Source organism: Papio anubis, chromosome 4 (genome assembly GCF_008728515.1).
Source record: "Papio anubis isolate 15944 chromosome 4, Panubis1.0, whole genome shotgun sequence".
In the NCBI taxonomy this organism is placed as follows: domain Eukaryota; kingdom Metazoa; phylum Chordata; class Mammalia; order Primates; family Cercopithecidae; genus Papio; species Papio anubis.
The window spans coordinates 179948652-179964058 of NC_044979.1; the positions used below are offsets into that span (position 1 = coordinate 179948652).

The 15407-nt window shown below is 48.2% G+C and overlaps 1 protein-coding gene across 1 annotated transcript; it reads left to right on the forward strand.

The window, feature by feature from the left end:
- The first annotated feature begins 6933 nt into the window (after positions 1-6933).
- Positions 6934-7797, forward strand: LOC101021331 (keratin-associated protein 10-8). Its single transcript, XM_031665803.1, has one exon. The coding sequence runs from the start codon at positions 6950-6952 to the stop codon at positions 7727-7729; it is 780 nt and encodes a 259-aa protein (XP_031521663.1). The 5' UTR covers positions 6934-6949; the 3' UTR covers positions 7730-7797.
- Positions 7798-15407: the final 7610 nt, after the last annotated feature.

Here is a 15407-nt window from a genome sequence, read left to right on the forward strand (position 1 = left end):
GATCCAAAAAAGAGACAAAGAAATAATAGCATTAAAAAGAGTTTAGAAAGATATTTAAGCAAGGAAGTGAAAGATCTGTACACTGAAAACTACAAAACATTGATGAAAGAAATTGGAGAATAATTGGAGAAGACACAAATAAATGGAACAATGTCCCATATTCATGGATTACAAGAATTAATATTGTTAAAATGTCCATACTACCTAAAGCTATCTACAGATTCAATGCAATCTCTAACAATTTCAATATCATTTTTACAAATACATAGAAAAGAACAATCCTAAAATTCATATGAAACCATAAAAGACTCCGAATAGCCAACAGTCTTGAGTAGGAAGACTTTGAATAGTCAACACAGTTTTGAGTAGAAAGAACAAAGCTGGAGGCATCACACTCCCTAATTTCAAAATACTTTAAAGCTATTGTAATCCAAACACCATGGGACTGGCATAAAAACAGACATATCAACCAATGGAATGGGACAGAAATCCCAGAAACAAACCCAAGTGTTTGCTGTCAATTGATTTCTGGCAAAGGTGCCAAGAACAAACGATGGGGAAAGGACAGACTCTTCAATAAACAGTGTTGGGAAAACTCAATATCCATGTGCAGAAAACTAAAATTGGACCCTCATCTTACATCATATGCAAAAATCAACTCAAAATGCACTGAAGACCTCAGCATAAGACCTGAAATGTGAGACTGCTAGAAGAAAGCATAGTGGAAAATCTCCATTACATTGGTCCAGGCAATTATTCCTTGAATAGGACCCCAAAAGCACACCCAACAAAAGAAAACATAGACAAATGGGATTGCATCAAACGAAAAGCTGTACAGCCAAGGAGACAATCAACAGGGTGAAGAAACAATCCATGGACTGGGAGAAAAAATCTGCAAACCATATAATTGACAAGGGGCTACTGCTCACAATAAGGAACTCAACCCAGTAGCAAGAAAATAAATAACCCAATTTAAAAATGGACAAAACAGCCTGGCAACAGAGCAAGACCCTGGCTCAAAAAACTGTAACTACATAAATAAATAAAAATGAGCAAAAGACCTAAACAGACATTTCTCAAAAGAAGCCATTTAAATGGACAGCAGGTATATTTAACAATGCTCAACATTACTGGTCATCAGGAAAACGCACATTGAAGATGCAATGAAACATCACCTCACACTTGTCAGAATGGTTCTTATCAAAAAGATGAAAGCGAACAAGTGTTAGGGAGGATATAGAAAAGAGGGAAGTCTTGTACACTGTTGGTGGGAATCTAAATTAGTACAACCACTACAGGAAACAGTATAGCGGTTCCTCAGAAAACTAAAAATAGACCTTCCCTATGATCCACAAATCCCACTTCTGGGTTTATATCTAAAATAACTGAAATGATTCTGTTGGGGAGAGGTCTGCATTCCTATGTTCACAATAGCCTAGGTATGGAATCAATCTAAGTCCATCAATAGACAAACGGATAAAGAAAATGTGGCATATATACACAACGGAATACTGTTCAGCCATGAAAAGGAGAAAAATCCTGTCATTTGTGACAACTTGAATGGACCTGGAGGACATTATGCTAAGTGAAATAAGCCAGGCACAGAAAGACAAACGGCATGATTTGTGTCTAGAATCTAAAACTGTCAAACTTAGAAACAGAGAGCAGAAAGGTGGTTACCAGAGGCTGGGGGCTGCCAGAGGGGAGGAATCGGGGAAGGGAATGTTGATAAAAGGAAACAACAATTCCATCACACTGGAGGAAAAAGCTTTAGTGACCTATTGCATTGCATGGTGACACATAAAAATAATGTGTTGCATGCTTCAAAATTGGTAAAAGAATACATTTTTAATTTACCAGAAAAATGGTAAGTTGGTAAGATGATGGTTATGTTAAGTAGCTCGATTTAATCTCTTTTTTTTTTTTTTAGACAGAGTCTTGCTCTCTCACCAGGCTGGAGTGCAGTGACACGATCTTGGCTCACTGCAGCCTCTGCCTTACGGGTTCAAGCGATTCTTGTGCCTCAGTCTCTTGAGTAGCTGGGACTACAGGTGTGCGCCACCACACCCAGCTAATTTTTGTATTTTTAGTAGAGACAAGGTTTCACCATGTTGGCCAGGATGATCTTGATCTCCCGACCTCATCATCCACCTGCCTTGGCCTCCCAAAGTGCTGGTATTACAGGGCTTGATTTAATCTTTCTACAATGCATGCATAGATCAAAACATCACATTATAGATCAAAACATCACATTATACCCAGTAAATACACACAATTATTATTTGTCAATTTAAAAATTAGTAAATAAACAATAAATGAAATAAAAATAATGAAGCTCTAGAAGCACATATAGGGGAATGTCTTCACGATGTTGTGGTAGGAAAAGATTTTGGGAACAGGAGGTAAAAATGCTACACATAAGAGAGTAAATTAGTAAATCGGATTTTACCACAATTAAGAGCGTCTCTTCATCAAACGATACTATTAATACCACAACACATCCATAACCATGACTCAAATTGAAATAGACGACCAATACCGAGTGTCAGCAAATGTGTGCAGGAAATGGAACTCTCCTACATTTGCTGGGGTGGGAACATGAAATGGAACAATCCCTCTGAAAAACAGTTTGGTGGTGTCGTAAACATGACACACACCCCCTTCACATGCCCCACACACTCCACCTCCTATGTGTTTACCCAAGAAAAGTGAAATCATATCACAAAGACTTGCTCACAAATGTTTAAAGAAGCTTTTGCCACACAAGCCATGTGTCCATCGACACATGGGTCAATTGTACTATAGAATTTGATTTATATGAAATTCCAGGAAAGACAAACCTATTTGAGATACAGAGGAAATCAGTTGTTTGCTGGGGCAGAGTCAGAAGGGGTGGGGATTGATCATGAAAAGTACACCTGGAAACTTGGAGATGATAGAAAATCCAGATCTTGCTTGTGGTAGTGGTTACATGAGTGTATATTTTCTCAAACCTTATCAAATGATAACTTTAAATAGGTACATTTTACAGCATGGAATCATACTTCAATAAAACTGACTTTTTAAAAACTTTATTTTTAAACCCCAGACTTGGATGAGTTATCTGCAATTCCCATATCCAGTGGTGCACTAAAGTCAGCATGCCCTGGCTCATAAGAGCTGATGTGCACCCCTCTCTTCCCATCTCTGTGTTAAGTGACATTGTCTTGCTAGCCTGGATTTAGCTGGGTTGGGAGTATTCACATGTGGACGTTGGCAAATGCAGTCAATCAGGACTTCTGTTTTGGTTTTTGTTACAAAAACAAAAGCCAGTTATTGAACATTCACTGACACATCGCAAATATACAATTACTCATATTCAGAATACGTAATAAATTTCTGCAAATCAATAAGAAACGCAAGTAGCCATATTTTAAAAAGCAAGCAAATGCCTTGAACAGGCACTTCACAAGAAAAGATATCCAAGATTTAATGAGCAGCTTTACTCATCAGAGATATGCACATTAGTGCAACAGTGCAATATTCCTACACACTTTCCAAAATAAACCAATTTTAAAAGACTGATAAACCTCATTTTGTAAAGATACAGAATAAATGGAATTATAAAATCAACTAGTGGGGATGTAAATTTCTTTAGAAAGTTGTTGGTATATGCTAAACCAACACATGCCTATCTATGACTGAGCAATTCCACTTTGGGGAGCACAATGAAGAGAAATTAGTAAAAGTATCAGTGAAAAAGTGTACAAGAATTTTTCTAGCAGCACTATTAATAGCAGCCAAAATCTGGAAATAATCCAAATCTCTAACACTGTGAAAAAGAATGGACAAATAACACATTGTAGAATTTAATGCAATGGGGTAGCAAAAAAAAAAAAAAAAAAAAAAGAGTGATGTACTGATGCATGCAGCAACAAGGTGCTTCTCACAGATAACAAGGAACCATAAAACAAAAGAGCTCCATAGAACAGGCAAAGCTAACCAATGATGAGAGAAGGTAGAACAACAACTAATACTTAGGGAGAAGGGGTTAACAGAGAGACAGCACAAGGGATCATTTAGGATTCTGGAAATGTTCCACATCTTCCCCAAAATATTCTAAGGGGAAACAATTCCACCCAGATTATATCCAACTAAGCTATCAATCAAATAGAAGAGCAGAATAAAGGCATTTTTAGTCATGCCATGGCTCAGAAATATATCTTCCTTGCACCCATTTTCAGAAAGTTACTGGAGGATGTGCTCCACCAAAACAAGGGCATAAATCTAGAAAGAAAAGACAAGGCATCCAGGAAGTAATGGATCCAACATCAGAGAGAGATGAATGAAAATTCAAAGACAAGAGTGAAGGGAGATCCCAGGAAACTTGTGTACCAGGCTGAGGGAGCAGTCAATAGAGACCGGTCCACAAATAAGAGAGTTCTAAGAGAGATGTTTCCAAAAAATAAATGAAGCTAATAGATTGTTATATTTGAACCTCTTGAGTGGAGCATGGGGATGAATGAGTCAGAGTTTGGGGAGGAGCAATTTTTAACTCCAAGAGGGGGAAAACATAAACAAAAACAAAACATGTACAAATAAGGAAATTTAATCTGGTTCCACTATTCAGACTTGGCTATGAACAATACTTACTTTATTATAATATACATTCTGAACACTGATTTAACCAAATATTGATATTTTACTGCCCTTGCCTTCTGAGGATGGGAAGAGGGGAACTTTTCATGGGCCTGGTGATAAACAAGAGAAAGTACTTTCCTCCACAATAGGAAATCAGATCATATCTGAAATTGAAAATGCAAGAAATAACAGAGCATATGCATTGTTTAATAATTCTGAGATAAGCAGAACTACGAAGAGCATCTGGGATGGGCCTTGAGAGAGATGTACACCAGGGAGAGGGGGTTGTTAAAGGTATTCAGTTTTATAAGGAAAGCAGAGCATAAAAGTTTGAAAATTTTTCAGCCTGACTATGCAATAGAAAAGAAAAACCCATTTTCTAGGGAGAAATTCTCTGGATGCAGAAATTTGCATAAATAACAAGAAGCCTAATGTTAATCCCCAAGACCATAGGGAAAATATCTCCAGGCCATGTCAGAGACCTTCATGGCAGCCCCTTCCATCACAAGCCCAGAGGCCTAGGAGGAAAAAGTGGTTTTGTAGGTCCAGGGTCCCCATGCTGTGTACAGCCTGGGGACTTGGTGCCCTGCATCCCAGCCACTCCGGCCATGGCTGAAAGGGGCCAATGTACAGCTCAGGCTGTGACTTCAGAGGGTAGAAGCCCCAAGCCTTGGCAGCTTCCATGTTGTATTGAGCCTGCAAGTGCACAGAAGTCAAGAATTGAGGTTAGATTTCAGAAGATGTATGAAAATGCATGGATGCCAAGGCAGAAGCTTGCTGCATGGGCGGAGCCCTCATGGAGAACTTCTGCTAGGGCAGTGTGGAAGGGAAATGTGGGGCCAGGGCCCCCACACAGAGTCCCTACTGGGGCACTGCCTAGTGGAGCTGTGATAAGAGGGCCACCATCCTCCAGACCCCAGAATGATAGATCTACTGACACCTTGCACCGTGTGCCTGGAAAAGCTGCTGACACTCAATGCCGGCCTGTGAAAGCAGCCAGGAAGGAGGCCACAGGGGTGCAAAGCCACAGGGGTGGAGCTGTCTGAGACCACGGGAACCCACCTTTTCCATAAGTATGACCTGGATGAGACCTGGAGTCAAATGAGACCATTTTGGAGCTTTAAAATTTGACTCTCCTGCTGGGTTTTGGACTTGCATGTTCCTGTAACCCCTTTGTTTTGGACAATTTCTGCCATTTGGAATGGCTGTATTTACCAAATACCTGTATCCCTATTTTATCTAGGAAGAAACTAGCTTGTTTTTGATTTTGCAGGCTCACAGGTGGAAGGAACTTGCCTTGTCTCAGATGAAACTTTGGACTGTGGACTTTTGGGTTAATGCTGAAATGAGTTAAGACTTTGGGGGACTGTTAGGAAGGCATGATTGGTTTTGAAATGTGAAGACATAAGATTTGGAGGGGCCAGGGACAGAATGATATGGTTTGGCTGTGTCCTTGCCCAAATCTCAACTTGAATTGCATCTCCCAGAATTCCCACATGTTGTGGGAGGAACCCGGGGGAGGTAATTGAATCATGGAGGCCGGTCTTTCCTGTGCTATTCTAGTGATAGTGAATAAGTCTCATGAGATCTGATGGGTTTATCAGGGGTTTCTGCTTTTGCTTCTTCCTTATTTTTTCTTGCTGCCACCATGTAAGAAGTGCCTCTCACCTCCCACCAAGATTCTGAGGCCTCCCCAGCCATGTGGAACTGTAAGTCCAATTAAAACCCTTTTTCTTCTCAGTCTTGGGTATGTCTTTATCAGCAGTGTGAAAGTGGACTGATACAGGGGCATCCCCACCAGAGTTTGCAGATGGAGCAGGTGGGGGTGGCAGGGTGTGGAGCCACGGGGGCATTCCCAGCCAAGACACCCATTGTTCAGTGGAGCAGGACTCTGGGACAGGTGAAGAGCATCTGCTGGTAAAACACACCCCACCTCGGCACCAAATACCCCAATAGCAAAGACACACAGGCAAAGAGAGGAGGAAAGTGGGGCCGAGTTTTCCAGACTCGCCAACTCATGAACTGTTCGACTCCCAGCTCCACCAGCAGACATTCAGCATCATTGTGTGTATTTGCTGGGCACAGACACCTGCAAGTGGCCAGCATCACCCAACCACATGCAGCAGTCCTGGGACCAAAGTAACATCCCACAGCAAGTAAACTAATTAGGGTTGCCTGGAGGCAAAGTCTCAGCCACAACAAGGAAAAGGAATGCTTGTGAGACTCCTGTGAGGAAAATACCCAGGGAGTGTATAAAACCTCAGCAGCCAGGGCATGCAAACACACACACCTCACGCCAGCACTCACACCACCCATCCCAGCACCCACCATGGCTGACACCTGCTGCACCAGGACATATGTGATTGCTGCATCCACCATGTCTGTCTGCTCCAGTGACGTGGGCTGTGTCAGCCGAGTCTCCTCCCCCAGCACCTGTACCGGCTCCTCCTGGCAGGTGGACAATTGCCAGGAGAGCTGCTGCGAGCCCCCCTGCTGTGTCCCCAGCTGCTGTACCACTAGCTGCTGTGCCCCACCCCCCTGTCTGGCCCTGGTCTGTGCCCCAGTGAGCTGTGAGCCCAGCCCCTGCCAATCAGGCTGCACCAGCTCCTGCACACCCTCATGCTGCCAGCAGTCTAGCTGCCAGCTGGCTTGCTGCACCTCCTCCCCCTGCCAACAGGCCTGCAGTGTGCCTGTCTGCTGCAAGTCCATCTGCTGCAAGCCCGTGTGCCGTGTGTCCATGTGCTCTGGAGCTTCCTCCCCATGCTCCCAGCAATCTAGCTGCCGGTCAGCTTGCTGCACCTCCTCCCCATGCCAACAGGCCTGCTGTGTGCCCATCTGCTGCAAGCCCATCTACTGCGTGCCCGTCTGCTCAGAGTCTTCCTCTTCATGTTGCCAGAAGACTAGCTGCCAGCCGGCTTGCTGCACCATCTCCTGCTGCAGACCCTCCTCCTGCGTGTCCCTTCTCTGCGGCCCCGTGTGCAGGTCCACCTGCTGCGTACCCATCTCCTCCTGCTGTGCCCCTGCCTCCTCCTGCCAGCCCAGCTGCTGCCACCCAGCCTCCCGCGTGTCCCTCCTCTGCCACCCTGCATGCTCCTGCCCAGCCTGCTGAGCCCTCTTCTCAGGCCAGGAGTCTAGCTGCTGATGGGCACATCCACTAGGGCCAGCCGGCTCAGGTCCCGACCTGGGTTAGGTGGCTGCCCCTACCTGAGACGGGGTCCCCGTGTCTCCCCTGTGCTGAGGTGACCTCCCCCTCTTTACTCCCAGGAGCCTCCATCGTCGCTGTTCCCCAGCTCTTGCCTCCCAGCAGGTGCCCACCTGCCTGCTGGGTCCCCTGTCCTGCCTCCCAGCTTCTCTGCCCTGGGTCACTTGGCCTCGACTTGAACCTGTCAGCACCTCCTCCTGCTCCCCAATAAACTCTCCTTGGTCACCTGATTCTCTTTTCCTGTTGTGCTCCTGGGGACACACGGTTTTGAGCTGACATTGGTCTCCTCCAGCCATGACTGTTTCTAGGAGTGAGTGACTTAACCTAGAAGTCACAGGGGACAGTGGCCTAACTCCTCCAGGGAGGTCACCAGGTGGGACTCACGGCCATGCCCAGGAAGGCTCAGTCCTGGCTCAGCCCCCATGCCCGGGTCTTCCTGAGCCTGGTCATTCACTGCGGTGCCCTGGGCTATGGGGCTCTCCAGGTCCCAGGACCATCCCACCCACTGCGCCACCTGAGAGAGCTCACCCTGCAGGGTCACCTGCCAGGAAGCTGGTCTGGGGTCCAGGCACCGTAGCCTCCGGACCTGGTCACTGTCCCTGTGTGCCACCCACTGGAGGGTTCTGCCCGTTTAGCAGCAACGCAAGGGGAGAGTGAGGGGTGCTGCACCTGCACAGGAGACAAGGGGCTCGATGGGGACAAAAGCATCATGGGGTGGGTGGAGGGATGGGATGGGGGTGGAATGCTTGCTGCTGACTGGGACATTCCCCAAGGCCCGTCGCCCCCTGCCCCTGAAATGCACATCCTGCATGTCGTTTAGGTGCGTGACTTGTGATTTTCAAGGCTTGTCCCTAATCTCTCCCGGGGCAGACCTGGCCAGGTTCTTCAAGGCCCTGTGGCTCTGCTCCCCCGACCTGGGTCAGGGGTCCACACAGCTCCAGTTCAGGCCTCTCCTCCTCTTACCCTGCCCAGAGGCATAGGGAGGGCCCCTGCTCTGCTGGGCTTGCCCATCCCGCCGTAGGTCCCTCACCTGGTGACCCCATGAGCTCCTGCTCTGGTGTCTGTTGGGGTGCTTGGTGTCTGTCTCTGGGGACCTCAGCTCCCCCATCTTGCTCTGTGCACAGCACCAAGTCCCCACCTCTCTGCTTTGACTGATTCACCATCCGTGCGGCCAGCATCACTGCCCCCTCCCCACGCATTCAAGCCCAGCGCACGGTCTGAGCTGGCGATGGCTGTCCGCACTGATGTCAGGCAGCCCTAAGTTGGCCTGTGTCGTGCATTTTGTATCACCTCCGTGGGGACAGCACCCAGAGACATGACCAGTAGTCACAGTGGCTGGAGAGAGCCCGGCTCTACAACAGGCACCCTCCCCAGGGGGGCTGTTGGGGTGGGTCCCTCGCAGACAGGGAGTCCAAGAAACCTCTGCTATTCATGAGTGACCAATCCCAGGGCCCGGGTGAGGGTGGAACAGAGCCCCTGATCTGCCCTCCTCTCCTCCCAGTTCCAGGCTCGGTTCCTGGTGGGGCCATGCGGCGGGGCTCCTGGAGGTTCCTGCTAGTCCCTCTCCCCTCTGACGGGGCCTGCCCGGGGATGTTGGGCTGTAGGGACCATCACCAGCAGACAGTTGAATGCATGACAGACTTCTCCAATGAGACACGGAGAGCAAGAGTTCAAGAAAACGCCGATGTACTTGACTCCATAAACAGACAGTAACCTCTCTATGCCACAAGACCATAGCAGAAAACCAGTGAAAAAGGAAGCCACGGTGTGAGAGAAGACACTGGACTGAGAAGATTTCAATGAGACAAAGGCATAAACTCCCAGGAGGAAATAGGCATGGACAGGCTACTCCCACGCAGCGGCCCAAACGGCCCTGGAACCCGAGACATCGGCACCCCGGGAAGGCAGGGTCCTGCCGACAGGAACCCCAGGCACCCCACCCCGCCTGTCCCGGAAGAAAAGGCTGCGGAATTGGGGGATTGGCACCACTGCTTTGGGAAGAGGCGGGGCCGTATCTTACCATGTGGGAGGCCCTCCTGGACCCTGCCGTCCGCAGTGCTGAAAAGTCTCCGGCGCATGTACGAAAGCGACACTGTTTGTTACCATGAAAAATTAGAAACCACCTAAATATCCATCCACGAGGGAATGGAGGTGAACCGAGCCAGCGCCGCACCACGGGAGGCCCTGAACGAGGGCCGTGCGCTCACCTGAGCCGCACACACACGGGAGCGCCAGTGCGCAGGCTGCGGGCGAAAGCCCAGGTCGCGCAGGTGCCAAGCGAGGCAGCGCTCTCTGGCCTGGGGACACGCCTCAGCAGTTTGTCCAAATAAGTGGATGGGATCCTTCCTCTCAGCGTATTTTCCAGAGACATAGCTGGGGGATTAAAGAAACTTTTATCGTAGAATGAATGACAGCGGGGATCCCACCACCCAGATTAACCAGATGTCATTAATTCCATGATAAAAGGTTTGTTTTTTAAAACATTTATTCTGGTTTCTGTGGAACCATTTGAAATTCAGTGTTGTACCACATGGCGGCGCTTCCCCCGGGGGCCTCTGCAGGTGCCTCCTGGGAACGAAAGCCTTCTCCCGCCTGCCCGCCACCAGTGCAGCTGAGGACGGCCAACTTCTACATATATAGTTACCAAAAGAAGCAGAGCGTCATGCAACAGTCGTATCCACATTTCCCAAAAAGCCCCCAAACTGGAATCAGAGTGGTCTGTGCACTGCCCTGGTGACCCTGACGTTCTCGTCTCATTTAACCCAGGAGCGCCCTCCCAGGACCAGGTCCTTCAGGTCCTGAGCATTCTGGACGCTGCTGTGAGGTCATCAAGGAAAACACTCCTATGAGACAGGTGCTTCAGGCAAGGCCACCAGGGACGCCAAAGCCACTGTCAGGAGGTGCTTGAGCAACAAGGTGTCCCTGCAGAGCCACATCCCCCAGCGGAGGCCACATGGAGAGACCACCCCATCTCCACAGATACGGGTCGGCAGCGCCTGGGCAGAGTGCAGTGTGTCAGCCGGGCCTCCCGATGGGGCTTCCTATGTGTCCGTGCATGCACGTGTAGGCTCTCCAGCCCAAGGCCGCGTCTGTTTGATGCAGGCAAAGGCAGCTGCCCCACATCCCTGCCGGGGTCACCTCTGCTCCAATGACACAACAGCAGGGAACAAACCGCAAGGGAGGTGGATGCTCTCACGGTGCCCTTTTGTCTCTAAAGTGGGGAGAGATCTTACAATTCTTTTTCTCTGCCAGGACATTGCCTTGGGGGTGGGCCTCTCCCTTCTCCACTCCACACCACCTTCTACACGGCCACAGACACGAGGCTGGGACACTGGCCCAAATGTCACAGGCATGCAGCCACGGGGCTCTTACCTTTCAGAGCCCGTCAACCCCCGACCCGGGCTCCCCAGACCCTCACCATGCTGCCTGGCCCTGCCTCCTTCTCCTCCCTGCCAGGTGCCTTCCAGAGCTTCACAGCCTCCTCCTCCACCTCCCACAACTCCTCCAGTCCCTGTTCTCAGATCAGTGGGGCAAGCCTGGCTTTGTGTACCTGGAAACAAGACCCTGGTCAGCATCCGCTTCGAGAGTTCTGTTCAGCAGTGAGAACGAGACACCACGGCAATGCAGCCGTGCACCAGACACCTGGCTCAGCGCAGGCAGCGCAGAGTCTGCGGTGTGACCACACCAAGCAGCCCTAAGGCAGCAGGTGTCCGCCCAAGCCTCAGCCTCTGCTCCAGCCATACCTGCCCACTCAGGTGTATTTTTTGTCTGACTTTTGCTCCTGGGGCCGAACAGCCCAGCCAATTCAACACAGCCCCAAGGCTGTGCTAAAAATTCCTAGGAGGAACACGTGCCACAGCCTAGACACCCACCAGGAAAAGCAACCAGGAAAGGAAGGTGCAGTGGGGAGCCCTGGCAGAAAACACACATGGGGGGTCTCTAAAACCCCAAAAGCCCCACGCACCTCACTCACTCACTCACGCCTCCCCCAGCTCACCCCTTCCGCACCCCCAGCATGGCCACGTCCACCATGTTCATTGCTCTAGCACTCACACTGACTCCTAGCAGGTGGCAGGCCCCAGCTGTGCTGGGAGGTGAGACATGGGGGGAGACTTGGGCTCCAGCTATCCCAATGCTCAGGGAGTTCCACTCATGGACAGCTTGGGCATCCTGGCCTCCTGTGCATGCTCACAGACACTCAGGGACACCCTCTGCTCCAGCCCCAGGCTTGCCGCTGGGATGCAGAACAGAGAACAGAGACACAGCCTCCGGAATTCCCTGTGCTGGGCTGGGTGGGCGGAGGGCCAGTGGGAACAGGAAGGCCCCAATGGCAGAGGAAGCCCGGGACAGCGTGGGGACACATGCAGACCAGAGGGTGAGAGAAACACACGGACACACAGGTCCAGATGTAGCCAGATGTGGTTTCAAACAGGACGGAGCCAATCTGAGAACAGACTCCTAGAAATGCAACTTCAGGCAAGGGACGCTGGCGAGGTGTGGCTGTCACCAGGTTGCCTGCAAGAAGCCCTGAGTCTTTACTTCTTAACAGCTATACAATCACAATGTCAGGGGCACACATTATTCTTTCTTTGCCTATTTAATAAAGAAAAATATCTTAAGGTTTTCTTCAGCTAGGTGCGCAGTGTTCCAAAGTGTGGACACGCTGCACTTGATGGCTGCAATGCCAGGTGGATGGCCCTGAATGTCTCTCCAGTTGTTAATTATTACAAATGACACTTCTGCGGGTGTTTCCACCATATACCTTTCCACACTCAGGTACGTGTTTGCCTAAATTCCTAAAAGTGGCACTTCTAAGCTGGAGTGTTAGCAGATTTTGAATGCACAAAGATACTTAGAAATACCCTCAAAAAGAGTGTCCAAACTGCCTGCTAAGACCGATGACAGAGGGAATGGTGCAGTGGGTAACTGTAAGGGCCTGTCCCTCCACGGAACATCGGAAACTGGCAAAACAAACAGATATGGTTGGACTTTGTGTCCCCACCCAAATCTCATCTTGAACTGTCATCCCCAGGTGTTGATGGAGAGACCTGGTGATTGGATCGTGGAGATGGCTTCCCCCATGCTGTTCTCGGGATAGTGAGTTCTCACCAGATCTGAGAGTTTTTTGGGTTTTTGTTTTTGTTTTTGTTTTGAGACGGAGTCTCGCTCTGTCGCCCAGGCTGGAGTGCAGTGGTGAGATCTCAGCTCACTGCAAGCTCCGCCTCCCAGGTTCACGCCATTCTCCTGCCTCAGCCTCCCCAGTAACTGGGACTACAGGCACCCAACACCACGCCCGGCTAATTTTCTGTATTTTTTAGTAGAGACAGGGTTTCACCATGTTAGCCAGGATGCTCTCGGTCTCCTGACCTCGTGATCCGCCAGATCTGACAGTTTTATAAAGCAGTTTTTCCTGGTCTCACTTTCTTCTCTCTCCTGCCACCATGTGAAGAAGGTCCTTGCTTCCCCATTGCCTTCTGCCATGACTGTAAGTTTCCTGAGGCCTCCCCAGCCATGTGGAACTGTGAATCAATCAGAGCTCTTTCTTTTATTAATTACTCAATCTTGGATAGTATCTTTATAGCAGTGTGAAAAAGGACTAATACACAAACAAAAACAAACAGACAAACACTACCTGGTAAAATCAACTTTATCTGAACTCTGGAAAACAGTCGAAGGTTTGCAGCAAGCAAGGGAACACATAATCAAGTAAAAGCAACAGAGCCCAATAGGAGAGGCTTGTGGATTTTAACTTCCCCTTGCCCCATCCCCCATCCCCAGCTGGGTGGCAGTCAGGAGGACAGCAGCCGGAGTTCCTGGTGTGGGGTGCTGCTGCCAGGGAAGCAGAGTGGACCTTGTTTGCAAGGCAGTGCAGTTGTCTGTTTCGACCTGTCTGGCGGCTCTCTGAAGGACTAACACACAGGGCTTGCCTTATTTCACCAACTCAGACTTTCTCAAGGCAGAGGAACAGCTATATGCAGGGTGTGTGTTACAACGTTTAAAGGTAAATGAACAAGTCACTGACACCTAAGTCAAAAATGATCAGTTGGGAAAACATTGAAAACTCCCAAAAAGCCTGGGAGGAAAAGCTGGGAGATGACATGCTTTGAGGAATAAGGGAGTTAGAAGACTCCACATATTTTTAAGAGTCCAGAAAGCCCCCATGCATGTCTATGACATGGCTCAGAAAAGAGCTGAGAAGCTCTCAATGCTCACCTCTGGCTGAACTTCAGGTGCTGAGCAAGCAGGAAGTGAAGGTGCTAGCAGGAAGTGAAGGTGCAAGCAGGAAGTGAAGGGGAAGGCAGAGTTGCAAACTCCCCAGCTGAGTGCTGAGGGTGTGGGACAACACACAGAGCCCAGCTACAAACCCTAAAGAAAAATATTTTTTGTTTCCAGGGGTTTAATGAACTCTCTGTCAAATTACTATCTCAGCACTAAGCTAACAGAACAGTGAGCACACATGATGAAGAAACTATTTTTAAAACTGACAGAAACAAACAAAAACAACCACAATCCACAACAATCGGCAACAGCAAAACTGCTCAGAGGGAGGAGAACCTGATACCCAGAAATATCCCACTGTAATAGTCACTGTCCAGTTTTCACCAGAGGCAAGTGCCATGCAAAAGCAGCAAGAAATATGAGCTACTCACGAGGAGGAAATGCAATTAATGGAAAATCTTCCTAAGGAAGCCCAGAATTGGACTTACTAGACAAAGCCTTTCAATCAACTCTCTTAAACATGTTCAAAATACTAAATAAAATCACAGACAATGAATTAAGATAAACCAGGAGAATAATGCCTTACCAAATAGAGAACATCAATAAAGAGATAGGAGGAATTTGAAAAAGAAATTAAATAGAAATTCTGGAATTGGAAAGTACAATCACTGAAATAAATAACTCATGATATGGTTTCAACAGCAGATTTTAGCATCTATAAGAATTAGTGAACATGAAGATAGATCCATTAAAGTATTCTAGTCTGAGGAGTAGATGAGAAAATGAGTAGCAGATGAGAGAATGAAGAAAAAAACAAATCTGAAAAGACCTGTGGGACACCATCAAGCACACGAACACACTTAGCAGGATTTCCAGTTGGAGGGGAGACAGTGGGAGCAGAAAAAATAGTTGAAGAAATAATGGCCCACACTTCCAAAACTGAGGAAACACATCAATCTAACTCAAAGAGATTCACATAGAAACACAGTATAATCAAACCCTCAGAAGTCAAAACAAAGAGAGAATCTAGAAAGCAGTGGGACAGAAGACTAACAGCGGATTTCTCATCAGAAACCATGGAGGCCAGAAGGCAGTGGGATGACATATTTAACATGCTGGGTTTGGGCACAGGGATAGGGAGCACCCAATAACCAAAAAGACGTCTGCATCTGGCAAAGTGATCCTTCAAAAGTGAAGAAGTAACACATTTTGAGGTAAATAAAACCTGAGAGAGCTCATTGCTGAAAGCTGTGCCTTACAAGAAATGCTAATTCAGGCTGAAATAGAAGGGCAGTAGATAGTAACCTGAAGCAATATGAATGAAGAAAGATCAACAGCAAAGGTAGCCATGTTGGTAGTTTGTGTG